This window comes from Molothrus aeneus, chromosome 4 (genome assembly GCF_037042795.1).
Source record: "Molothrus aeneus isolate 106 chromosome 4, BPBGC_Maene_1.0, whole genome shotgun sequence".
Classification (NCBI taxonomy): Eukaryota; Metazoa; Chordata; class Aves; order Passeriformes; family Icteridae; genus Molothrus; species Molothrus aeneus.
Genome location: NC_089649.1, coordinates 27,621,883 through 27,648,352, shown reverse-complemented (window position 1 = coordinate 27,648,352; position 26,470 = coordinate 27,621,883). Strand labels below are relative to the sequence as shown.

General features: G+C 44.8%; 1 protein-coding gene across 2 annotated transcripts in view; it reads left to right on the top strand.

Annotated features, from left to right (window-relative positions):
• The first annotated feature begins 9,576 nt into the window (after positions 1–9,576).
• Positions 9,577–26,470, top strand: part of TET2 (tet methylcytosine dioxygenase 2) — a 70,750-nt gene continuing 53,856 nt past the window's right edge. For both annotated transcript variants that reach the window (XM_066548155.1, XM_066548154.1), the window contains exon 1: positions 9,577–9,683. In XM_066548155.1, coding sequence (XP_066404252.1) covers positions 9,654–9,683 — 30 coding nt within the window. In that variant the 5' untranslated portion in view covers positions 9,577–9,653. The remainder of the gene's footprint in view (positions 9,684–26,470) is intronic.

Here is a 26,470-nt window from a genome sequence, read left to right as displayed (position 1 = left end):
TAACTCCCTAAGTGTGGATGGCCTAGCAAATGGCACCTCTCTGCTATTTATCTTACTCCAAGCACCCAGATTTTATTTTCTGTGTGGTCCCCAACCACGACATTATTGTTCTTCCTGAGACTCTTAAAAGAAGTCCATCATTTTCTTGAGATTTGCAAACATGGGTCTCTGAAGAACTATAGGTGGTTTCTGGTCCATCCTTGGCCTGTGGGGATGTTTCCTGACAGGCCTTACCCTGCTGAGCCTCGGGTGTAATATCTTCTTCAGGCAACTTGTTTTAAGTGCAGAACAATCTTTACAGTCAGAAATTACTGTCCTGGCAATAGATGCACATTGCTGCCAATTAGCCCAGGTTTTCCTTGCTTTATTTAGAGGATGTGAAGGGCAGTTGATGCTCAGCATTTTAACAGGATTTAACATGGAGCAGATGACTTACCATGTCCTCACAGCTGCCAAAATCCCAATTCAGCAACTCCAAACCCTTCTGCTTGGGGGAGAGCTTTGCTGTATAAGCTGTCACTCCTGCAGATGACCTCTGAACTCCCTCATCTAAGATATTACTGGAAGCTCTCCAGCTGGCTGCATTTCTCCATGCAAAGCTTCACCAGGCTGCGAACACCAGAGGGTACCCCCCTGAGGGGCACACTTTGCCCTTGCACAGCACCACTGGGCTGCTGGCTCCAGAGCAGCCTGGAGCTCTGCTGATGCTGAGCCTGTGCCCTCCTGGGGAGCTGTGGGCAGGGGGCAGGTGCCCATCACTGCCAGGGGTGACTGCTCAGCAGCTGCTTGTGCTGCACCTTCCTAAACATCTCCCTTCCCACCAAGAGAGCTGTAACAGTCCTCCTCTTGACATCCCCCTCTCTTTCCTCTTTATCTGTCTCCAAAGTCATTCAATAAATCTTCCTCTTGCTTTCTCACAAATGTCAGATGAAGAACAGCCTTTCCTGGTATTTGTTGCAAAATTTAACCCCCATTTTCTCTGCATAGTTTTCCTAAATCAGCTGTGCCCTTCCATATCTGTCTTTCCAAGCTGTAATCTGTCCCCCAGAGTCTCTGTGGTGCCTGTTAAATCCTGGCTTGCTTCTGTGCTAAATATCCAAATACTTCCTGTTTATTTTCTGTACTTCTGGCATGATTTCTGAAGGAATTAAAACCAAATCTGTTTATCTTTGCTAAATCCCTCTGCTGATAAGGGTATTAGTGTTCTTATTTACAAATGGAAGAGTAAGGCAAAGTAGGACTGGAAGTAAAAATCTCATAAAGTGAGTTCCTAATTTGAGATGTCCTGAAAACATCCAGCAGTTGAATTTTCTAAAAATGCCAGATAAAATATCCTCTAAAATTCGTGCCCCTTAAGGTGCTTCAGTTTAGAGACCTCAAATCAGTGGCATCCCCACTCCCTTGGTACTGAAGAAAACTGAGGATCTTGCCACAGAGGTGGAGAGCTCATCCACAGTTTTTTGTGGAAGGAAATAAGATAAGTACATTGCAGGCTATGTGCCAGTCAGAGTCCTTGGTCACAGATAACCTTCTTCTATCAGAGCAATTACTTTTTAATATGTCTCCTAATTTTTCAGAGATGGAATTAGCAAGGCAGACATCATCCCAACAGCTATAATTTTTTTTTAACTTTTCACCAGGTTCATAAAATCATTCTTTTCCTTGTCTCTCAACACCTTACTAAGGGAAGCAGAAGACAGGGCAGGTTGCCATCCCCAAGAAGCAGTACAGCTATTTTTCATTTTGACAGTGGCATTCTACATTGGAGGCAGTGGCTGCATGCAAAGGTGCATGTTGCCAGTTTAAGGCTGACCACTGAACATGCTTTGGACTCCAGCCCTCAGCTCTGCCCAAAGCTCCTGCTGATGCCAGTGACCAAAAGCAAATCCCACCTGTGTCACCCTGCTGCCAGCCAGAAAGGGGCACACATTGTTACATTTGGATGACAGAGGAGACCTTGTCATAGTGAAAGCTGCTCCAATAAGCCAGGAAGGCAGCTGCTTTTCCTGAAAGAAGAGAGAATTTGTGGGGTTTTAAAGCTGCTCAGGGTGGCAAGGGCTTCTGCTGGTGCCTCACAACTGCTGAGCTCTGACAGTCTACTCTTCTTGCTCTTCAAACCCTGAGATACAAATGTACCTTTTGATATAATGCAGTGACTGTGACTCTGATGTATGTTTGCATCTTTCAGCAGAGCTTCTCAACAGCTTTTTGAAGGGCAGAAGGGCAACTGTATATAACATCCCCACTTTCACCTGAAGAAAAAGGATTGAATGCACAGCTCCTTCCTTGAGCTGCAAAACCCTAGGCTGCTGCCAGTTCATGTCCAAATGGGTGTTCCTTGGATGTCTTGCCCCTGAGGAGATATGGTGCTGACTCCCTGCCTAAATCAGTAGCAGGCATGTAAGAAAACTCAAAGCAAGCTGACAGCTCAGCTAGGACCACAGACAAACTGCTCTGCCAGAGAAGGAAATCAAAAGAGACAAAGACAGCTACAACATTTATCTTCTTTATACATTGCTTCTAGATTAGAAAATCCACACTACAGAGATCACCGGCACACATGCATTTACATTGCTTTAGAACACTATTTAGCTGCTTAAATGCATGCTGCAAAGCAGCCAGCTTTGCATATAGCTTTCATTTACAGGGTAACATTGATTTAAGCAGAATTTAACTCAATATAATTGTGCCTGCACTAAGGATATGAACAAACATGACACTTCTGCTCAAAGGCTGAGAATTTTTGAGTCACAGAGCAATGGCAACCCTGTTATAAGGTTTGGGTTTTTCATCTGGATGCACTGGGAGAACGGCAACCAACAAGTCCTACTGAGCTTGTTAAAATGACTAATGATTAAAAATGAAAAAGTAAAACTCTTTGAGTCATACAACTTTGCAGCCCCTGCCTTTCCCAGCTCCTGCCCAGGCACACAGCTAAGGCTCCTTCCAAAGACTGGCATTTGCTGTATCACATCCCAGGTATCTGTATATCAGCCTGTTTAACTGTTTCATCAGACCCTTCTAGTTTTCCCTTGGCACTTTTCCTTTTGCAAGACTCTCTTAGGAGCCAGCTTTCATTATATGCCAGGAAATCACAGGCTGCACTGCAAGAAGTGCTACATATCCTTGACTTCTCTCAGTTAACAGCAAAACCTCTTCCTTCCTAATTGAGAGATGAGCTGTAGAAAATGACCAAATTCCTGATACCTAAAGCTGTATGTTAAAATATATACATTGGAAAATATCTAACTGAAAGGGATCAGTACTGATTACTGAGACTGTCACTAGTGTCACTAGGGGACATCAAGCACACCTGGAAAAGAGATACCTTTCCTCAGTGCTACAGACACAGGGAGACTGTTTTCAGATACCTAATTTGAAAATGTGGTTTCAGGAGATTAGTGCTCAGTCACTCCTTCATTTTCTACCATGATGTTCTGAGGAATATGAAGTTAGTTTCCAGGGAGAAAAGACACCAGGCCCCTCTCAGGGCCCAGCAGCTGTAGGAATTTAGCCTTCCATCCATCCTGTTCAATTTGTAGTCAAGCAAAAGTCATGTACAAGGACAGATGAGAGAGAAGCCCTTGAAAACAAGCCACTGTTCAAACTGGGACACTTTTTGGTCACGCTGAGAAGGCAGAGTGAACACTACTGATTTCCAGCAACAGAAGCACCAAACTCCTGCAAAAGCCTCCTGCACCCTGCTTCACACAGGCTCTTCTCACACTTCTACTGAGGGCTCATCATATCAAGGGATCCTCTTCCATCACTGTCACCAGCAGAGATCAGGAGGAGCACACAGGAGACTCCATGGCCTCTTCCACCTGCCTGCTCCCTTAACCCTGCTGTGGAGCCACAGGGCAAGAGCTGCCAGCAAGCGAGGTGATGCTGAGCAATGCAGCAGAGCCCATGGGCAGCACGTAAGGATCCACACCAGGAAGCCACCCACAAGGCTGTGGAAGGCTTTGAAGATAAGGAGAAAACCAAACACCAGTAGAGAAGCAGGGGGAGAAAATCAGTATAGGATTTGGCAGCTGTAGCATGCCTTTCCTGCCCAATCCACTCAAGCCCTAAGCTGTTCATGCAGCTGCAAAATGCTCACAGTTCAGGGGTTATCAAAGGATTTTAATTCCTCCAACAATCAGAGAATGGATGGATACAGCTACCAAATGTTGCTCTAGCCCAGAAATTCAGTGAGAGATGCACATTGTCACAGAGAGAACCTGACACCAGTGCAAGTCACACGTCAGTCCTGGTCACACGTCATTGCTCAATGGTTCTGAGAGGGGTTTAAAGCACAGTTTTCCTCCCCAGAGCTGGACTGACTGATGGTGTAGCTTCGAGCCACCTGATGGCTGCGTAATGCACTCGGCAGAAGCAGCACAGCTCACCAGACTTTGCTGTGACAGGCATTTGCCTGTGGGAGAACATTCCACAGCAAGCCTGACTGATGGAGTGAGACCAGCTGCCATCTCTGCTCACAGGGAGGTGTTTTGGGGAAGAGCAACCATGCACTCTGCTCCTGTCCCCCTGCGTGTGCTGGTCTGTGGTACTGGCTTGATGCACTTGTTTTCCCAGCTTTGCTGCCTTTCCCAAAGGTGCTGCAGTCCAGAAGTGAACACAAATGGGCAATGCTCGCAGGCTGGGGAGGGGGATGAGCAGAGCAGGAAGAATTGATTGTGATCCTGAATGTCGCCAGCTCAGCTGCATCTAGGATCTGTATCACACTGCTGAGTGCTCTTTCTTTGCAGGTCAGCTTCTGGCCCTTTCTTGGAAGGCTATTGCCAGAGGTCAACAAAGTGCCACTCCTCAGGAGTAACCACAGACCTGGTTGTCCATCCACCAGCTCAGACTTTCCCCCACATCCTGTGAGTAGAGCTTCTGCTTCTCTTGCATAGAGGATTCAAGATTTTACTCCTACAACCATGAAAAAGCAAGCTTGGGAACTCAAAAGGACAAGCTGTACCTTCAGAAAGGGTTCTCCTCCTTCACCTCTGTTTAAGCCTCCTTTATCCCTTCTCCTCTGCCAGGGGCTTCCTTTCCCCAGGGCATTAATCCCAACCATGATCCTGGGGGCAGGAATTGCCCCTAGCAGATGTCTAGGGTGCCAAAATTCAGGCTTTCCAGCCATAAATGCCTTAGCAATCACAAGGCTGCAGTCACCTTAGAGCCATAAACACTGAACAGCAGCACAAAGACATCTACACCCACTGGCAAAAGCCAAGGGTTAAAAAGTTGAGCCACCTACAGCTCTTAGGAAACACACGTCTCCCACCAACACAATGACAGCACTGGGCAGACAACTCATCCCAGTGTCCCTGCAGGCATCCCAGCCACTGGGTACCTCGCTCCCAAACAGACAAACAAAACTCCTACGTGTTTCCTCTGCAACAACTCATCTCTGCAGTCCTGGAAAAGTCCCCTCCTGTCCAGGGTAAGAATGCAAAGACATGACAAATAATGTTCTTTGATGAATTCAGAGGAAAAAAGTGAGGTGGCATCCTGTCATCAACATGAGTCTGGCAGGGCCACCTCCTGCTGCCAGCTGGCATGGCTGCAGCCCCAGCACCAGTGTGATCCCTCAGCTCTGAGACTGGACTCTCAAACTCATGGATGAGCTGATGTCTCAGGACATGAAAAAGCCCTGCTGAAAGTATAAACCAAAGCAAAACAACAGCTCACTGAACTGGTCCTGTTGCCTTTCCCTCACCTTGTCCCTCTAGGGCTTCTGGTGGATGCTGCTGTGATCCAAACATGGGCCCATGAGAAATCAGTGTCCCTCGTGACAGAGACAAATGTCTGTGTGGAGGAAGGACACAAGAGATTTTCTGCAGGCCCATCACGTTACAGCAGCCAGTTCTCTGGGCCCCAGAGGTTTGCTCAAGGAGGTGAAATGGGGTATCTAGCAGATTTCTTTCCTCTCACCTCACACAGCTCTTCACACTTTATTATGAGGGCAAGACAACATGAATAAAAACAACATGAAAAGTTGAAGTCTCAGTAAAAACAATTGAATTATGGCTCTGAACTGGTTGTTGTACAGAAATTCAAAGTCAGAGTTCAATTTGTCCCTGCAAGCTATGTGAAGTGGGTAGCTAATACAAACCCACTTATTCTGCAATGCAGGGCACAGGATGAAATATTGTCTGCACTGTACATCACTCTGGATGTTTCATTTGGGGCTTTGAGGAGGCCACGTACATTACATTCTCTCAGTAAGTCAGTCAGGTTTGCTCTGCAGCAGGAATCTGACTGCAACTCTCATCCTGCCCCCCCCCAAATCCTTGACAGTGAGAAAGTTTTCCTCTAGTAGAAGGCAAGGCCCATACTCTTTGAAACTGCTGGATTAATTGTGTGCAATTACACACTGTACACACAAATGCTCTCATTGCAGGATGCTCTTCACCTGTGGTTTTGCCCATGAGAAATGGTGTGGCTGGGATAGTTCTAGAAACAGCTCCAGAGCATTGTTTGAGCTAAGTGCATTTCAGCACATTTCCAAAGAAGCTGCATATCTGTTTCTTACAGCAGATACTTACTCTGAGGAATGCATACAGCTTAAGTCAGGGGATGCCATGTTTGAGGGGCAAAAGACTTTTTACCCCCAACTCTTTAAGGGTGAAAAAGTGTAGGGGGTTTTATGTGACTTCTCACTGTGGTCATGTTCAGTCATTTTTCTCCCCGTTTGATAGATAGGGCAGAGCAAAATGGGTCAAAATGTCTCATTCAATAAATACATTGAAGCAAACAGAACTACTCCAAGGGAGAATTTAGGTTCATGTCCCTCCCATCAGGCTGTTAACAGATACCAAGTAACATGCATTGTAGAGCATGCTACATTTGGCAGGGGTATGCACGACAGAAAGCCATTGTCTTGGAAACCAAAAGATCCTGGTTTGTCAAGATGTAGCAGGATGGCACCGGGTCACTTAGGAGGTCTGTAGGTCAAGATAGCTGAGCACACGCTGGCGGTGCAGGGGAGGCTCGGTAAATGTGCCTTGTGCTCTGGGAGGCAAGACAGTACTGCTGGTTCAGCAGGACTGCTCCAGAGTTTATTGAGCCTCGTGATTACTACAGGCTGTCATTAGGGCAGTAAAGTTGAAAGAGAGAGAGAGTGAGAGAGAGCAAATAGGGAAGGGAACCACACCTATGTCAGGAAGCATTTAAAAAATGCACACGTTTCTCACATTCATATGTGCAGGTAAAACATGCATGAGTGGTCCCTTATCTTCAGCACAGTCAGAAAACAAAAAATCCCAGCTCAGTTTCAAACTCCTGCTTGTGGCTTTTGGGTTTGGTGGTTGTTAGAGGGTTTTTATTTTTTTTTTTTTTTTTTTTTCATTTTACCCACTCAGTTACCCAGGTTTGCAGCTGCTTGCTCATGCAAAGGGAAGATAGGTCTTTGCTCCAATGCAGCAGCGTCCTGCCAAAACCAGCCACCTGCCTTTTCCAGCCACAAAGGGCTCATGGGCACGGGAGGGATCTGAGCCATGCAAAGGAGGGTCACCTCTCCCAGCGCAATGCAAATTGCTGGAGAAAAGCACAGAGAGGGGCCCCGCCAAACCCTGCCAGCGCCGAGCCCTGGTTGGGCAGAACAAGGGTGCAGAGGATGGAGGTGTCTGCAGCGCCCTTAGAGCAGCTTAGGGATGAGACAGAGCTCGGAACACACTGAGAGGCTGAGCATGGTCGCTCCTTGTCGTGTCAGCTGGATGTGCCATACCAGGGGATAAAGCAACCCCAGGCTTTAATAAAACAGGCAAACCTAAAAGAGTTTTAAATGCTGATTAAAGCCTGTGGAAATTGAGCGAATGCTGTGAAAGCACAAAAAATGGCACAATTGAGGCAGACCTTAACCATTTTTTGCATCATTTACTTTTCCAAGAAGAGAGAGACCTGCGTCTATTTGCAGAGATTTAGTCTGCATGAAATGCTGCTGAAGTCAGCTCTGGAGAAGTAAACACAAAGGTCTTTGTCAGAAACTCCAGGCACTTTCCTACAGGATAGGGCTAGCCAGCCCAGCACCTTTCCAAAGGCTGTGGAGAACGAGCTGCCTCGCAAAGGTGCTGAAGTGACAGACACTCTGCCACCAGCTATTTCAGCAAGATGTAAGGGTGAACTTTTATCTCTAGTGTACCTCTGAAATGTTTCACAGAAATTAAAGTAAAACCAAAACTCAGTGTACAACCTGTGATATGAAAAACAAATTACTCAGTGATGACCTGAACTTCCTAGAAATCACTCTGATCTGCATCAAATGCACCGGATTTGTCATCTTGCCGAAGCCCTTTTTCACCAGCCTGCCTTTGCCAGGGAGGGGACAGATGCGGATTCAACATCTCTTGGGTACCACTGATGAACGCAGCGCTTGTAGACCTTCTCCTGGCACCCCCTGGGGTGAAAGACACACCGGAGAGAGGGAGAGGGCCTGGCCAGAAAGCTAATGCTCTCCTAAAATCCTCCCGGGCCCCGCACTTGCCCCGGACCAGCCGAAGGAAAGCAGCCTGTGGGCTGCTCTACTTGGCGCAGCGGTAAGTGGAGGGACCCGCTGGAGGGGCGGCCCCTAGCTCCGTCCGGCGCTCGGGACTCCGGGCGGTGTTTCGGCGGTGTGAAAGCCCAGCGCCGGTTCGCAGAGAGGCGATTTTGCATACTTTTACTTCTGCTCCCCGCAGCTGCCCAGCTGGAAGGGCTCCAGCTCCGCCGGTGAAAGGCGGCGAGCGGCGCACGGAGGGGATGGCAGCGGGGAGCTGTCCCCGCCGGCGGGGGCTGGCAAGCTGGGGGGCACCAACCTCCGTTCCCAGGGCTGGGACCGGCAACCAGACCTCATTCTGCGGCTCCAGCTGCCGCGGGCACGACACCGATTGTCCTGCGGCGAGCCCCGAGCCCGTAGTTTGGGAACGGTGCGGCTGGTCCTGCTCGTCCCGCACCGAGCCGCGGGGCTGCGGGCGCTCCCGGGAACGAGTGTCCCGCGCACCCCGCGCTGAGCAATCCCCGCTGGCAGCTCGGTGTCTGCGGGCACAGGGCTTCATTTTGGGGAAGCCTGTGGAGGTTTTGTCGATTCCCCCCGCCCCCCCCACCTCCACTTTTCTTTCTTGGCTTTTTCTTTTACTCTGTCAGCCGGCCACCGCGCACTACCGAGCTGCACCCTCAAGCCTCCCGCCGCAGCCGGGGGAGAGCAGCCCGCCGCACAGCAGACGGGCTCCAGGGGCCGTGGGAAAGTGCCGCGGGCCCCCGGGGACGGGAGGGATGCGGCACGGGGGGTGTCCCACGGGGGGTGGCGGCGGCTGGCGCATGGAGGGCCATGGGCGTCCCGCGAACCCACCGGCGAAAGCAGAAAAGGCGGAGGGGTGCAAGAGGGCGGGGGTGGGAATCCCCAAAAGGCCGAAAGAGCGTCAGCAGCCGGGAAAAAAGCCTCACGCGGTCGGGAACGGGGACGGCGCCGGTGACGGTGCTGGGGGCGCCCCCGCGCCGCGCGCTGGGGGGGACCGGGGGGAGCCGTGCCGCGCGCGCGGGGCGGTGCGCGGGGCGGGCGCCGACGTCAGGGCGCCGCGCGCATATTGATGCGGGGGCCCGGCCGCGCTCGCCAAGGAGCAGAAGGAAGCAAGATGGCGGCGCTGTAGGAGCGGGGAGCGCGGCGCCTGGGCTGTGCGTGCTGGATGTCGGCGAGGCTGAGGGACGCGGCAGAGGTCAGAGCGGGATCCCCGCGCCGGCCGCCTTCCCCGCCCGGCACCGCCGGGAGGTGTCGCGGGGCAGCGCCGCGCCGCGCCGCCGGGGGTCGGCGAGGAGGGGGCGCCGCCGTGGGTCCCCCAACATGGCTGATTGACAGGGGCGGCGGGGGTGCCGCCGCCGCCCCCTCCCCGCGGGGCCGGACCCAGGCCTCGCCTCGCCGCCCCTCCCCGCGCCTTTGTCTGCGGACGGGGGACGGCGGCCGGAGGCGCCCCGGCTTTGTGCCGCTCCCCGGCCCCGGGCGGACACAAAGGCGGGCGCAGCCCGGGGAGAGGGGAGAGAGGCGGGGGGCTCGCGGGGCTGGGGAGGGCGAGGGCGGCGGTGAGCGGAGCGCGGTGCCGGGGGCTCGGGAGGGAGAAGTGCGTGCGGGCGAGGCGGGGGCTCGGAGCGAGGCCTCCCGTTTTCCCTGCAATGGTCCACACGCGTGTTTCGCCCTCGTTGCTAAACCCCGCCGTCGGGGCACAATGTGAAAAGGAGAATCACTTTCCCGAGCGTGTTCCTCTAAAAGAACGCTTTCGGCGAGGTCAGGCTCTTTCCCCGCCAGATGACAGACAAGAGCAACAACCTCACCGCGCCTGAGTCGGACGCGCGGCAGTGTGCGCTCGCTCGCTCGCATCGCGGCGTTTATCGGCGTTAAATCACCCCCTTAGACACCAGCACTGATTCTCTTGCCCAGAGTTAAAAGGGCGCTTTTCGTCTCGCGGTCTGAGTGTTGGAAATTCAGCAGACTCTTTTCTGCTAAGTAATTTTCCTTTTCGGAGTGAGGTGAAGGGAAAAGTGATGCGGTCTAGCGTGCTTTCATCGAAACGCTGCAGCCTAAGATCTCATCACAAGAATTGCTTTCCATGATGAGCGGCGTGCCAATGTGCAGGTTTTGAGCAGTGATCGGCAGCTCCGAATATATGTTCAGCATCATTTTCTTTTCTTCTTCTTCCTTTCAATGTGAAGTTGAGGAGTTTCAGAGATGAACAGATAACAGTGTCCCTAGTGAAAGCAGGTCAGTGGGTGTTGTTTATCGGTTAATGAGGCCGTTCCATTCGCGTGTTAATGGCAGGTTGATTTACTGCAGCAGGGGGTGAGTACAGTCACACATTCACTTGTGTATTCCACTGTAGCACTTTGGAGGCTGCAAAGTGCAAAACAGAACGTGGTTGCCGAAGATACTCAACAGGGAGAAGTGAATGATCAATAGTAATGTCTAAACTGGAGTTACAGCGGGATCTGGCTGCTGCTGTTAACTCTGTGAAACAATGTACCCATCTTGGATTTTATCCCGCAGAAAATAACCATTTGGAACCAATGGGAAAAAAATCTCTGCTAGGCAGTATTTTGTCTCTCTCTTGGAAAGCTTAGAATGACCCCTGCCAGTGAAGTCAGAAAACATTTAAATCTAGAAGCCAGGGTGAGGGGAGGAGGGAAAAAAGGAAATGCAAAGCTGTGGAAAACAACAGTGTTTTGGTGGTGGTACTAAACTGCTGTTAATGTGAAATGAAGAACTCAAAAGTCATCTTTCAGTGGAAAGAGTTGTTACATTTTTGGGAAGTGGCATAAAAAACCCCTTTGTAAATGCATCCAGGGAACCTCAGAAAGTGCTTTTGTATTGCCCATTCTGAACAAATCTTCAAAAGAAGACAAGGCTGAACAGGAGACACTAAGGCACATGAATCTACAGAACTACCACTGTTGGTAGTAAGGTTTTTAATGAGAACTTTGGCATTGTGGTGATTCATTGTGGTGGCTTTTAGCCAGAAAAACTGATATTGTTTTTATATAGTGCACATGGTCTTAGACTTTGGCATGTCAGCATTGTTTAAAGAACAAGAAATGAGCGCTTGTTGCGGAGTTATTGAGTTATTATGATGGACAGATTTCCAAGGACTCTTGGTACCAGTGCTGCACTGGGTAGCAGAAATACGAGGTTGTAAATGTTTTGGCTTTTGCATGTGGAACTGGGAGAACCTGTAGCTGCTGCTGAAATTGACATTTCAGCTGCCAAAGTTGGATGGGATTGTTCCTTCTTGCCCAAGCACTTCAGATGCTGCTGGCCTGTGTCCTCCACAGTGTTCTCTTAAATATTAACAAGAGCCAAATAGCCCTAAAGAAAAGGGGGGAAAAACCCCCTAACCATATTTTGGAGCAAATCTGCTGCTTGAAAAAACATGAAGGTCATGTTGGATTAATGTTACTGACTCTGGTCAGGTTTACAGGGGGTGCTTCACTCCTAAGTTGCATGGACAGTAGTGTTTCTATCAGTGTGCCTTAGCAGTGACTTTAAATCCCTTGTTCCATTTAGTTCCAAGTGGAAGATGTATTTTGTGTTTCGACAGGAGCCAAGTAAGGTCCTTATCGAAAAGCTGACAATTTTTCAAGGTGGAATTCCAGAAGAGCTGTCAAATTTGGCTGGTCACAGGGAGTGACCCCTCTGCCTCTCTCACTGGGCTGCTGCACAGTAGCTCTAGGCATGGTAGCAGCATCTGTAAGCTAGCTTCACAACTGGAGCTTGAAAGTGGTAGAACAAAGTTGCCAAGTTTCAAGTAGAGTTGGTGGTTATCTTGGAAACTGTGCTGGAGAACACAACCACAAATTATTTTGGCAAATAATATACAGTATTTATTTAGTCCAGCACTCTGATTGCTGTTAAGGCAGTCAGCCAGCAGCATTAAGAGTTGTGACATCATTTTGAAAGGCAATGTGCTGGTTCTGAAATGGAGTGGGATGTACTATGATTCATTATTAAAAAAAAAAAAAGCTGTAGTCTGACAGAGATAAAGCATATGACTGCATCATGGCTGAAAGCCAAAAAGAGAATTGTATGAATCAATCACACTTGCAGCATTATTCCCATCCCTTATTTCATAAGGCAGTGAGTACCATCTTACTCATTTAGTGACATTCTGCAGCAGAAATAAGCCTTTGAACACTGAACAAGTAACTACTAACAAGTTGCCATAGTTCTGGTTGCTACTACATCATCACTGCTTACATGTTCAATTTGCATACCTGGTCCCAATAATCCTAGATAATAAAGCCTTACAAATGGAAAGTACCATGAGTAATCCTCCTCTCAGTCACCCATTGAAAAGAAATCACTTCTGCCTTACCTTAGGGTAGATAAGTTTTCTTTAAAAAATCTGTATATATAAATATATTTTTATATATAAATTTATTTATATTTATATATATATGGGTAATTTTCCATATATATATATGGAAAATCACCCATTTTGCTATGAAACTGCTCAGTGGGTGGATGCAGAGATGGTGGGGTTAAGGAATAAAATTCTGACCCTCCAGCATCAGCTGGACTAATCCCAAGGACAGCTGATGACTGACCCAAAAAGGTTGTTTGGATTAAAATACTGGGAATGTGCTTTGCGTTACGTAGCAGGGAGGAAGAAGGTAGAGAAAAATAAGGTCTGAGAAACAGAAATAACAGCTAACTAATTTTACTCATGTATCTCATACTGTTCTTGAAATGAAAAAAAAAAATAAGTCCTAACTTATAGGTGGATCAAAAAGAGTTTTCTACTAGTTTTTCACAATAAAGAATTTTAAATCTGAGGTTACTTTAAAGACAATTGCCATGCTTTGAAAAACAGTTTAACAAATAAATGGCATAAAGATTTAGATTCCTGTCTGTCTTTTCAAGCAGGCTTGTTCATCTCTGTAAAACACCTTCCAGAATGCTGAATCATCTTAGTAACCTGAACAAAATTGAGGCTGTCTTTAAAAAGCAAAGTTTTCTGTGGAGGTGGGGATTCCAAGTTGGAGTGTTGTTGCCTTGTAGTATACATATGGCAAGAAATCCCAGAAGGATTAATTCTTACAGACGAATAAAGGCTTGCAGTATTTGACCTAATTCCTTGTGTGTGTTTTTTTCCTCTTACTAAAACAAAAATAAAATGTTAATGCAGGAGGCATTTCTGTTGCAGTGTGGAAAGGAATAGGCTTGTTCAATGCTCAAGTTCAGCAAGAAAGGAAAATTCAGCATTTTAAGCCTAATCAAGTACAAAGTTTTGTTAAACCACAACAGACAGTTTCAAAGAAATGAGCAGGTGAGTGCTTAGATAGCTAAGATAACCAGGAATAGCTAAATAATCAAATACCCCTTGGAAGTGTCTTCCCCAGGTACAGGGCAGTACCAGCTGCACTCTGATTAAATACTATGATGCAATTTAGACAACATGGAATAATCTTCGCATGTTCTACAGCATTACCTCTAACCTCAAATATATTCCACATGTTTTCCCAGCATAGCAATATTGGTTTTACCAGGTGTATGCACAGGGGAGGGGAAGTTTCCAGGTTTAAGTTGAATTTTTGCAGCTGTATAAAGAACATCTTCAGCACTCTACGTGAGCTACCCTGTCCTTAAACTCACATTTCAATGACTAAAGTTTTAACAACTCTTCTGCCTAATCTCCTTTCCAATAATGCATCAGCAGTCCAAGTTTGTGTTCCAGTGTCCTGGCGTGAGTACTCTAAGTCACAACGTGTTGGGAAAGGATTTGGCTCCTTTGCAGCAAAAGCCCAGCTTACCAAGTGGGGAGGTTTAGGTCAGGACGATGACTCTCCATGTGGTTGCATGCACGTGGTTTGAGTGTTTACAAACAGTGTCCCAGCATCCTCAGCAGCTGCCTTGATGCAGCCAGTGAGGACAGAGTTCTAGGAATGTCCCTAGTCCTCACGACAGTGGAGGAGGGGGACAGAAAAAAATGAAGAGTTTTAAGAACTCATATCATAGTTTGGGTTTTGGCTGAGCTTTCTGCATCTGTGTTGCATTCTAGACCACTGGATCCTTTCTCAAATGCTGTAGTTTTTTTTACTCTGCACTTGAGCACAGTCTCGGCTGTGTTGATGGGTTTGTCTGGAACAGACTGACCTGAAGTATGAGATGGGGGTTAAGAGAATTATTGCAAAGGTTTCAAATTATTTTTGTGCCCCTCCTCCCCTTTTAAAAATGTATAATTAATTCAAGTCCCAAAAGCTTTTATGGCAAACCAGCTCTTTACAATATAAGAATCCCACTGTAAATGGTTATATATTTTTTCCTTAATTAAGCATGATTCACTGCCTGTTAGGATACTAGAACAATTCCCTTTTTAAAGAACAAGAAAGAAATTGTGAATCCCACTAACTTTATGAGTAAAATCAAATAGCTGAAAGTCTTTATTACTTAATGAGACATGTTGACACAAAGAGGCGTTGCTGTTACGAAAGCTTATACCACTGCAAGGCAAGTTTGGGATCTCCATTAGATGTAAGAAGCTCGGTGGAAATTTCTGCATTTACCCAACCAAATGAATAATGCCAACAATCTGTTGCTAAAAAAAAAAAAAAAAAAAAAAAAGGAGGGGAAAAGTGGTGCTAATTGTGTTAATTATTAGGGATTCCTTGCAGAGAAAAAAATTTTGTGATTCTGTGAAAATGCACTGTAGCTGGTCAGAAGCACCCAACTGACAACATGTTTCCTGCTCTTACCTGTGGACCTAAACCAAACCTGTCAGGCCAGTTCTGGTCTTCAGAGACACTTGAAGCCTATGCCCTGCATGTGCTGTAGGACCTTATTATCAGAGGTTCTAATGCTCCTTTTCTGGTCCCATGCACATGTTTTCAGACTTCTTAGGCAGTTTTGCAGGAAGCACTCAGAACATTGTGCAAAGCACATTACTCGCTTTACAAAATGAATCCTAAGATCTGTTTTCTCCTCATAGCAAGGAAGCAGTTGGTACAAATGTCTCTTCCACATTCTGACTTTGTCTGGATGAGTCATTGTATTCACTGTAATGCAACAGAGTAGGAAGGCTGATCACAGATCTTGTTATACACATGGCTTCTGCTAGCAGTTGTATGTTCACATTGGTTGCTCCCATTTTCTGTTGATGTCTATTACAACACTGTAATTTTGTAATTACATTGCAGTGGTGTCTTCTCATTTGCAGGATAAAATGATTTGTGTCATATCCAGAATCTGCTTCTGTTTCAGTAAGCTCTTTAACCACTTTTCATTTTCTTTTCTGGCCTTTTTTTTTTGACCCACAGTTCCCATTAAGCTTGTACTGTTCTGGGCAGCAGAAGGTAGCAAGCAAGAGTAAAGCATGTTGAGAGAATATGTGACAAAGGCATTCCTGAGTTTGTGCTGACTGTTTTTTCCTTCTTTTGCCAATTCTAGCACTGTTAGAGAGATCAAAGGGTAAACATTAACTCTGGGCCTGATTCTGGAGGGAGATTTTTGCCCTCATCTTCTGTGTCCTTTAGCATCTTTCCAGATTTGTCCCTTCAAATGAAAGACAACTGTTCATGCAACACTCACCCCCATTTCTTGCCCCCAATGCTTTTTTTCATCTTTGTTTAATCTGTTTGTTCTTTCAGTGCTACTTCACTTGTGTTTGAAGTCACATTCTTTGAAGTTATAAAATTTTTATACTTGCCAAAGGACACAAAACTCTTTCAGCTCTTATGTAAGCAAAAAAAAGAAAAGAATGATTGCATATTTTCTCTTGTGTGCAAGTAGCATTGGACTCTCCTGCTCACGGTAAAATGAGGTAAAGGAATTGTTGCAGTAAAACAGGAGTTTCTACTGCTTTCCCAAAGTTAAAGACCACAGAAGTGAGGTATTTCCATGAAGCTCCAAGTGCATGTACAGCTTAATAAAACAAATGCAATTTATCCCTAAAAGAGAACTTATGAAAGCTGGCAAATACATGGGACTCACCTCTTCCTGGGATATGGAGCAGTAGTATGTGTGCACACATATTACAAATTTTAACATACTTTCTGGCTACCAAATTTCTGTTCCCTCTGTACTCCTTTGCTTGCTTTTCTATTTAATTTTAAGTTTGTCTGCCCAAAACATCTCTGAAGTATTACTTAAATGGCAACACTAAAAATCAAAAACATGAAAGCTGAACAACTGGAAAGGGTCAGATTTAACAATTCTTTCATTTTGTGTATCTAGTAGACATTTTGTGGGAAGGAAAATGTGTGCTAGTGTGTTTCCCATTGCATGCATAGGTAGTTGCAAATGTACACATCACATACCTAGGAGCAAGTGAAAATACAGACCAAATAGGGAAAAACACTCTTGATATTCATAAAGATGAAAACCACACAAAGCAGAAAAATACAGCAGCCTTTCAGTTCTCTGTTGTTTCTATGGTGCTTTCCATACTTTACATGGAACATTTGTTTTTCCTAAATAACTTCAGACCTGTACTTTTCTGCTTCCCTGTAATCCCTAATGCACAGAAGCTTCTGTAGGTGTGAAAAAGCAGTAACAAAACCAAGAACTGTGCTGATCTGTTTTCTTTCTATTACTCTGTGTACTGCCTGAGAAGTGAGAAACCAGGCAGGAAAACAGATTTCTATCTATTTTTCCACTGTGTCTATGTTGTACAGTTGACAATACATTAAGTATAGGTGGCTTTTTTTTTCCCAATGTCAGCTGACTTGTGATCCTGCAAACTGCCATTTTCACAAAGCCCTATTCATTCTTCTTGGGCTTGCAAAGCTATACCAGAGACACCTGAGGCAGTGAGGCACCTAGTCAATCATATACTCTGTAGTACTGAAAAAAGAAAGGGAAAAAGAAAGGTAGGTCTTTGGAGGTTTTTTTTTCTGTTTTTTGTGGGGACAGGGAGAAGAAATGGATGGAAAGACTACAGCTATACAAGTTAAAAACCAATTTTTTACTTAGAAAACCAGCTTTTCAAAGCAGTTGCAAGTTAACATGGATTTTGCTATAAAATGTTTCCAGCCGATGAATAAGAAGTTTGCTTCTGGAAGAGTGGGTCTAGCTACTAACAGAATAGCTGCTTTTTCTTGAAACAGTGAGCTGGTTAGAGATACTTTGTTGGACAAGCTGGAGCATGAGTCTAATTCAGGATGGCAACTCTGATGCTTCTAAATATAAGGAGAGTGGATAGAGTGAAATTAATTATTGCACATTAGGAGGCACCTCATATCCCAGCCACAAAACAGAATCCCACTGTGCTTGGGGCTGTACAAACATAAGCCATTTTTGTTCTGTCTTACTATTTAATTCAGTAAAAGAGGCAGAGAAAAGGGGTCTGGCAGCACACAAGGGGCCAGAGTGTTAGTAACTCTTGTTTATAGCAGAGGCAGGCAGCTCCCTTTCAAAAAAATCAATATTTGCAGTAAATAAAGCAAAGCTGCTATTAGTGCCTGCTCTGTGTGTGTGTGTGTGTGTGTGTGTGTGTGTGTGTCAGAGGAGTTCCTAAGCAGAACTGCTGCAGCCTTTTCCCCAGGGTGCTGATGTTAATGAGCAGGCAAAACACGCAAAGAAGGAGAGAAAGGGTATAAAATTAATAAGCAACAACTGAGAGCCAAAGCACACAGAGATCGTGCAATGTGGTACAAACCCTGCTAGAGTCATTCATTTCTGTGCCTTTTTTTTCTTAACCCTAGAAGACCTACAGGAAAGCTGTGGTATAGCTGGAAACTGAACCCATATCTCCTAAACCCCAGTGCTTTACCCTCCTTCCTGCTCATTCAGAAGTTTACTGATCGTTTTCTCTGCTTACTAAGATAACAGAAGTATCAATTTTAAGAAACAGAAACTAGACACTTTTCACTTTTTTTTAGAATTTGGTTTTCAGTAGCATTTTCTGTTGATTGACAACATGTTCTGGTTTTGCTGCACAAACTTTCGGACCTCTAAATCAGCAGTGCTTATCCAAAACAACTCAGGAAATTAAATAAATCTCCTCAGGGAAAAGGATGGCTTTTTGCTTTGTGGCACTGTTTAAACCCTCCACTCCAACTGAGAAAGGATGCAGAGAAGAATGTTATCTCCATTTTACTGGCACTGTAAAATGGTACGTCTCCATGTACCTCTAAACAAATAATTCAGGATGGCAACTCTGAATTGTTAAAATTATTGTTAAAATTATTGTTAAAATAACAATAATTAAAAATAGTAGGTTGTGTCAGTTAATCACAGTGTGTGAAACAGTTATGACATTTCTCTAAGTAGGTACTCCAGTTAACTCCCTTTAATACCCTTGATCCTCCTATTCATTCAGGCAAGATTTCCCACAGTCTGCAAGCCATTCATGTACATCAGCTCCAATCTACCACACAATTCCCATTTGATCTGTTTTATTAATTAAAGGTTTGTCAGGGTCCACGAACTTTCATGTTGCCATCACACTTGGTAGCAGAGCTCAAAGGAGGAAAAAATACCAAAATAAAACCAATTTTCATTTGTTGTCAGAAATCTCTGCTGGAGATGGGATGCACAAGCCTGCATTGACCTGACATTAACCATAGCAGCATTCATAGCTTTCTGTTCAAGAGTCCACCTTCTTCTCCTCGACCTGAGTTGGAGATGGTAATCTTTAATGTCTCTGGCCTTTGAGAATTCCTTTGCTATGGATCATAGTCCTAGCTCAGCCTGCCTGGTTACATAGTGCATTTAACCAACCACCCTATTTAACTTCAGCATATTCATGGACTTGTGATACAATCCATGATGAACTGCATTTGGAAATAAAATCCAATAGGTAATTTAGTTCATGCAGCATCTCTGGATGCTGGCAGATGCAGCTGACCGTGAAGGACAGATGGATTTTTTCCCTGCATGTTTAGAGATACAGCACCACTGCAAACACATTGGAAAAAGATGGAGTGGAGCATTTGGACTTGCTGCCCGCAGCTGCTCGTCTCCCCAGAGCAGTTTGGAGGTTCAGCCAGCCCAGGCCCACGTGGCTCACGTGCACGTGGCCACGCTGTTTACAAACACCCTCCTGGGTGTCCCCGGCACCGCTGGGCACCACACTGCAGCTTGTGAGAGCTTCTGTGTTTCACCCACGGTCTTGGCTGCTTGCAGCAGTCGTGGCTGAAGGCAGGGCTCTGATGGGCTGTGGAGCTGCTAGCTTGTTCAGGTTTACTCATTTTACATTTAAGCAATATTCAGGCCAGGGGTTTAGAGCAAGGTTGTCCACAGTGAGTCAAAAATAGAAACTTCATTGCTCGATAGCGTAGTAGCACTGGAGAGCGCTAGCTGGATGTACACACAACAGTGAGGAAGGTACTTTTCTGCTTTCCAGAAACACTACTAAGGAATTGGGTAACGGTTACAGTAGGGCAGGATTTCAAAAAGCCTATGGAAATGAATGGATACTTTTATTTTTTTAATTTCCCACTAACAAACCAGGGACCAAGTCTTGTCCAGGTTTAAGAGATGGGGCTCAACAAAACACAAATAATTCAGAGCAGCTAGTATTTAAAACCAGAGTTGCATTGTCACTCAGAGAAGACTGCCTTAGTTCTGCTTTGTTTTAGCAGGCCACTGGCATACAATAAGAAAGAGGTTTGAACAGCTGTGTGTTACAGCGTTAAATGGCCTCCTATAGCTGAGGCACAAAAAGACAAAGCCTGTTTCTTTCCAGCTGCTCAGCTAAAATTGCATTCACTTACTTTTGCTACTCTCCTCACCGGTTCAGAGTTCAAGGATTCATATATCTACCGTACCTCGAGTTCAGATAACAAGATATAACTACATGGAGGGAAACAAACAGAAAAGTTCCCATTCTTCAAAGACGAGCACTTTTTCTGTACTTGTTCCCCTGTTTTGTTTCGGGGTGTGCACAGTTTATTTTTCTCCTTTTGTTTTACTCTCCCTCCCCGCACCCCCTCCCGCTCACCCTCTGCTGCGAGCACACCCTCTTCCAGCCGCCTCTCTGGCTTGCCTGGCCGAGAGTGCAGACTCAGCAGAGACTGTTAACACTTTAACTCTTTGTCCTATTCTCAAGCTCCCCCAGGAAAGGTCAAACCAAATGAGACTTGGAGCTGCGCTTGAAACAGAGCCCCTACAATGGAGAGGGACATTGACCACAGACTGTTCCCCCTCTCACATGTTTTGGTTTTTTTTCCTTAAAGCATATAAAGTGTGTGGCCAGCGTGAGATGAAACTTTGCATAGGTTTGGGTGGCTGAATCTGCTTATTTCTCATTCAGAGGAAATTAAAGACTCGTGACTTTTGTTTGTACTGGCCATATCACGCAACTTCTGATAAACAGAAATAATTTAGGAGCTACTTCCTCAAATGCCTGAAACATGGTCTTAATTTCATCAGTGCAAAGCCAGCAAAAAGCTATTACAGACACGAAGTTTCTGTTATGTGTCTTTGAAGTCATTTTGGAAACTTTGGCAATGTGCCCTTATACAGCTCTTTTCCCTAAGAGTCACAGTTTTGCATTGTGTTCTGGGACCATGTGGGCTCCAATTTTAGTGACTTAGGGCAGAAAGGAGTCCCATTTTTCTTAAGAACAATTCAGCACTGCCATTTGCTTACACTGACGGATGAACCTGCGGGGCCACCATCAACACTAGCACACATCCACGTGTGCCACGTTCAGGAAAAGGTTCCCACTCACCCTTCACACACCGCGCCGTGGTGGCTCCCAGGGCTGCACGGGGCGTGCGCCAGCCGGGGCGCTGGCACTGGTTGGCGCAGCGACATCACACTGGCGCCAAGCTTTACCTCTTGGCTTCGGCACTCCAGGTCATGCCGGTGTCTCGCCACGTGCTTACGCGCACATGGCAGCAGTGTTTACAAACATGACCCCAGAACTCTTCCAGGCAGTTATGAAAGAGGCAGCGAGTGCCACATCCCGCGCGCCAGGCTGACCTAGATCGCCAGCGCTGGGAAATAACAGCGAGGCGCTCGTACCCACACAGGCTCTGAGAGACGTTCAAAGCAGATGATTTTGCTCCCAAACTGTTTTGAAGTATCATTGCCACCATGAGAGCGTTTTCCACCATAAACTAAAAATAGCTACTATTAACTAGCAGGAGTGGCGGGTAAGTGATTCAGCAACTCAGGGATAGAAGTGACTGTATTCCTCGGCACTCTGAGTCTGTTTCTGCACTGAACTAACTCAGCACATAAAATTCTCACAACAGGAAGGAAATGCAAAGCTGGATTACTAAAAGAAAAGAACACTGCACGATCATGTAGTTCCTGATTGACAGTTCCTTTTTTATTCCTTTATTAACACTTGCACTCAGGCACTAATGAATGCTTTGTAGTCAGGCTGTGACCATCCATTTAGGAAAAAGATTGCCTTAGTAATTTCAAATTAAACACTTCCATCTACAAAACATGAATACCACTATATGGCTGATTTGGTTTTTTGACATGGGCCTTAAGGAAAAAAAGCAAAGCAGAAATGGTGCTTCAGCAAAATAAGCACTGAGTGTTCAACTGTCAAATGTCCATGTTCTATCTTCACACATATATTTTTTAAAGTACACATCTACTGAAAAAAAGGAAAGCATTCCTTCCTCATTGTTGAAGCTCTTAAAAGAAGTTTGTATTGTATGCCAAAGTACTCCAAACCAGCTTGCTTTCTAGAAGTTAGCAGTTTATAGTAGAGTGGAGTACATGATCCAACAATTCATTTTTGACAGATTTTAGATTCTTGGAGTTGTCTCAGAAATACACGTATGTGGAGGAAGACAGGTACTATAACTGTGAGTGATTGCTTAAGATAATCAGAGTTTTCTTGAAAAAGCTGTGAAATGAGCAAAAATAACCCATCCTTGTTATAAATCACTTCCAGTTTTCACTTTTGGAATTGAAGAATTTAATTTCAGCTTTGCAAAAGCCTCCTAAATGACGAAAAATTATTTTCCTCCTCCCAAATAGAAAGTTTGACTTTTCAGAAGCAGATGAGATGGTAAAAAGACTGTAGTTCTATTGTAATACGTCACAGTGTTTGTAAATATCATAATGATAAAGCCTGTAGGAAAGACACACTATGAGCTTCTCCATGCCTCTCCTGCAATACAGTTCAATCCCACTACTGAATAAAATTTTTCTAGGTATAAATGTCATCTTTTCCAACCATACCCATGGCAGCTCTACATTAAAGTTGTGAAAATTCCTGCAAAGATTCTTTGCTATGTAAGCAAATGAAACGAGAGAGGGTGACACATGTTCACTCTGGCTTGGTCACTGGCTCATTTCATGAGGTCTCTCATAGCTCTAACCTGAGCTGGGGAACTGCTCTGCAGGTCAGCCCCTGACCCATTGCCAGTTTTGTCCAGTCTCCTAACTATTTTTAGTCTTGTATTTAGAATGTCAGCAAATGTACTTGGTCAGTTATTGTTGTCTTTTCACTGCTGAATGTTCATTACACTGTATATAAAAGACCTAGAAATAAGAATGGAAGAACTGAAAATAGGTCACTGCTGTGTTCCTATTTAAGAGCTCTTTGTAGCATTTCTCCTGCCTGAGGAAAGCAAATCCACCTTACTGTGAAACTGTACAAGTATGGGCAGAGTGGGAGAATGGAGAATTAGAGCCTTTGTGTAAAGTCATCCCTTAATGTATATAGCTTTCCTCTTGGGTACATCATTGTACATCCTCTGGAGTCTTTCTTCAGAAACCCTAAAGCACTTTTTAAATTGTTCTGAATCAGAGAGTACTGAGGTTTACAAGGACTAGATTATTGGTATTTATGATGTCTGTGGGCTTTAGCAGTAAGTACATTTAATTTAACCAGTGTAATGACTATACAGATACACAAATTCTGTCTGGCGAATCTCTTACTCAGAGAATGTTCTTATTGTTTATAATATTTTCTTACACTATATGAAGAACTTCTTTTAGTCATCCAATGAAGAGAATATAAGGGAAAAAGTGCTGCTTATGATGAAATTTATTTTATTCAATGCTTTTAGCTGGGGGCAGGAGGCAAGGGAACAGTGTAAGATTACCATTGTATGCTACAGGGTGAATACCGCCATTGTGTCAGTTTAGATGAGTATCTCAAAATAAATACAGACTCTCTCATGGGTTTGTCCTCTAGGTAAAAAAGCAGTGGAAATCTTGTTTAACAAGTTCAGCAAAAGGCACACCTAAAGTCTTCAGATGCACAGGTACAAGTCTTACTAAAGAGTTTTACTCAACTCCCAAAGAACAGACTTAGGACTTTTGATTTTTCTTATACTTAGATGGATTGAGCTACAGTCATGACAGTGCACAGTTTGGGGAAGAAAATCCCTTGGCATAATAAACAACTATTCCCAGCCATAGCTCTCTCTGCCACCTAGGTGTGCGGGAGAGAGCAAGAGATTATTCGCCAGTTCATATTTTTCAGTCAATACCCCTCTTTCCTCACCGCTCTGAAAAACCAATCTACCAAAAAAAGCAGGGGAAGATGGAGAAGAGATGAAACAACACTTCTGGTATTTACCTGAGGGTTCTGAATTAATGTTTCTTGGAGCTGGGAATCTTGGATAGGATCTGAATTGCACATCAATTGTGCTCCAAAAGTTGAAGCACTGAATGAGGCAGTAAGAGGACTTCCTGACCTAGGAGGTAGACAGATGGGTTGAATTGTTCCTGTTTCTCTTATTTATTGTTTTCTTAACAGAAGATGGTTCCTTAACAGACCAACTGCTTATTGGTTTTGTGCACAGAGAATAAAATGTACAGAATACCTGCTGGACAGTACATTAAGTTACACTAACAACTGTCTGCAGCACTCAAAGGCAAGGTGGGAACATGCAACTGGCCTCCTAAATACATGTTCAGCATAAACCACTGGCAGAAAATGTTTCCCATCACCCTACTTAAAAACATAAGTCCTGTAAATTTCAAGAGTCATAAGAACTATAATATGTAAATAAGAAAGCAAGAAAATCCCCCTTATAGAGTGAGTTTAAAAAAACAAAAGATGGCTGAACCATACCAGCAATAGCTCTTCATATACACAGGATTAAACCAGTGAAGTGCTGAGGTTTCTTTCCATGTCTTTCAGTCCTACAAGAAATGCTACTGTGCTTTGCCCACCAGCCTGGCTTTGGCCATGGCCAACCTCCAAAACTTCAAAATATGACAAAAGCCCTATTTCTAGTAGTCAAGTTATATATCAATGCAAGAAAGCAGCTGCATATATTTAACAGCCAAGCAGCAGAAATCCTGATTCATTAATTCAACAGAGATACACCAGAAGCAGCAAAATCAGACCTTCTCTTCTACTCATGTTTCACTATCCTGGCAGCCTTTTTCTTTTTTTTTTTCCCTGATTTTTTTATCCTTGCTGCAGGTCCACAAACATGGACTATGGTTGTCTCAAGAATGGCAATTTCCATGAAGCTCCATGCAAAAGAATGTCATGTTTCAGTGTAAAGTTTTGATGTGGACAATTTGGGTTAGTTTAATTTTGAGGGGAAGAGTGGCCAGTATCTTTCCTTTGTGAACTCCTTTTTGGCCTATTCAAACTTGCTTGCACCCTTACACAGGAAAATTCTCATCAGGATGTACTGAACAGCCTTTCCCTGTACCAGTGCACAGCAGTAAGAAAGATGGACAAGCTGCTCCTAACAGTTGTATGAAATAGTCATGGAAGGACCATTTTTTCCATCTTCTTCTCCCAAGTCAGCCAAATCATAAAACTGGCACTTTTAATAAATAGGTGTATAATCTGCTCTAGAAGATCTCTGCTAATAGAGATTCTGTACTCTTCCAGGTCTTCTCATTTTGATGAACATTTTTGCCTTTTGGACAGATAAAGCATTCCAGTTGAAGCCCTGCCAAGGCTTAAGAAGAAAAATAACTTAATGTCTGACAAAGCCACAAAAAAGAGCCTGTGCAAAAATTGTCTCTTTTCTCAAAAATGTTGACATAAGTGCTCAGCTTGATGTTCACTCTAACTCCAGGAACTCCTGTTCATCATTCAGTGTTTTTGTTCATGATTGTTCCTGCCTTGAGACATTGCCCTCAGGCTACCAATACCAGGAACACCCTAAGAACTTTAGAAGAAAAGCTAGTGTGTGAAACAGGGAAGTTAGTGTCATCAAGGAGGAGGAACTGCATAGTGGGGGGATCTTAAGTAATTAAACATTTTTGTGAGGGTCTGGTGATTCATCAGAATGTGCATTTCTTGGCCAAGGACCATGCCTGTGTTATCTGGGCACACTGCTGCTTTTCTCTGCATGATGCAAAGAGTTCTCTGCCATAGAAGAAGATCTGGACAATACAATGAACAGCTTAAGTGTAGGCACTTGCTCAATGTGGCAGTAAAGAGAAGTGGGAAAAACAGATGAACACAGTACTTAATCTTAGCAGTATCTATGGCTTTGTTAAGCAGTAGTGAATGAAGACAGAGAATGCAAAACACTAGAAGATATTTCTCTTGAGCTATAGTGCCAGAGGTGTCTGGTTTGACCATGGGAAGACCTGACTTCTTCTCTTTCTTGTTCCAGTGGGATTTTCAGATGAAATTTGCAAATTATGAGTGTTCCCATGTATTCTGACTCCAAATACAATAGCTTGTGCTGGGTCAGGGCCTCAAAACAGGCAGCACAGAGTGAGGGAGCAGGAAGTAAAGCACAGTGAAAGTAACTAACTCTGGAGTGTGAGCTAGATAACATACACTCAAGACAGAGAAGGGCTCTAAGGAGCTACCTTTGGCTTTCTAGCACAGTCTGAAGAAAGACAGTATTTAAAGAAGGTAGCAGCCAATTTATTTCAAATTGCTGAAAGGAAACAAAGACAGTGGATGTGCTTAATCTAAAGACCTTGCCATCACAGCCTGTCACTTAAGCAGGTTCCTTTGTAAGCAGCAGACATTTCTGTGAATTAGGACCATGTCTAGGCTTCTGTTCCTTAAGGATACAGGCTATAGGGGGTTTAAGTCTCATGGTTTTGGCTATCAGCTGGAGGTCGGCTAAATGTATTACTGAGTGATTATACATTTCTCTGAGGCATTTG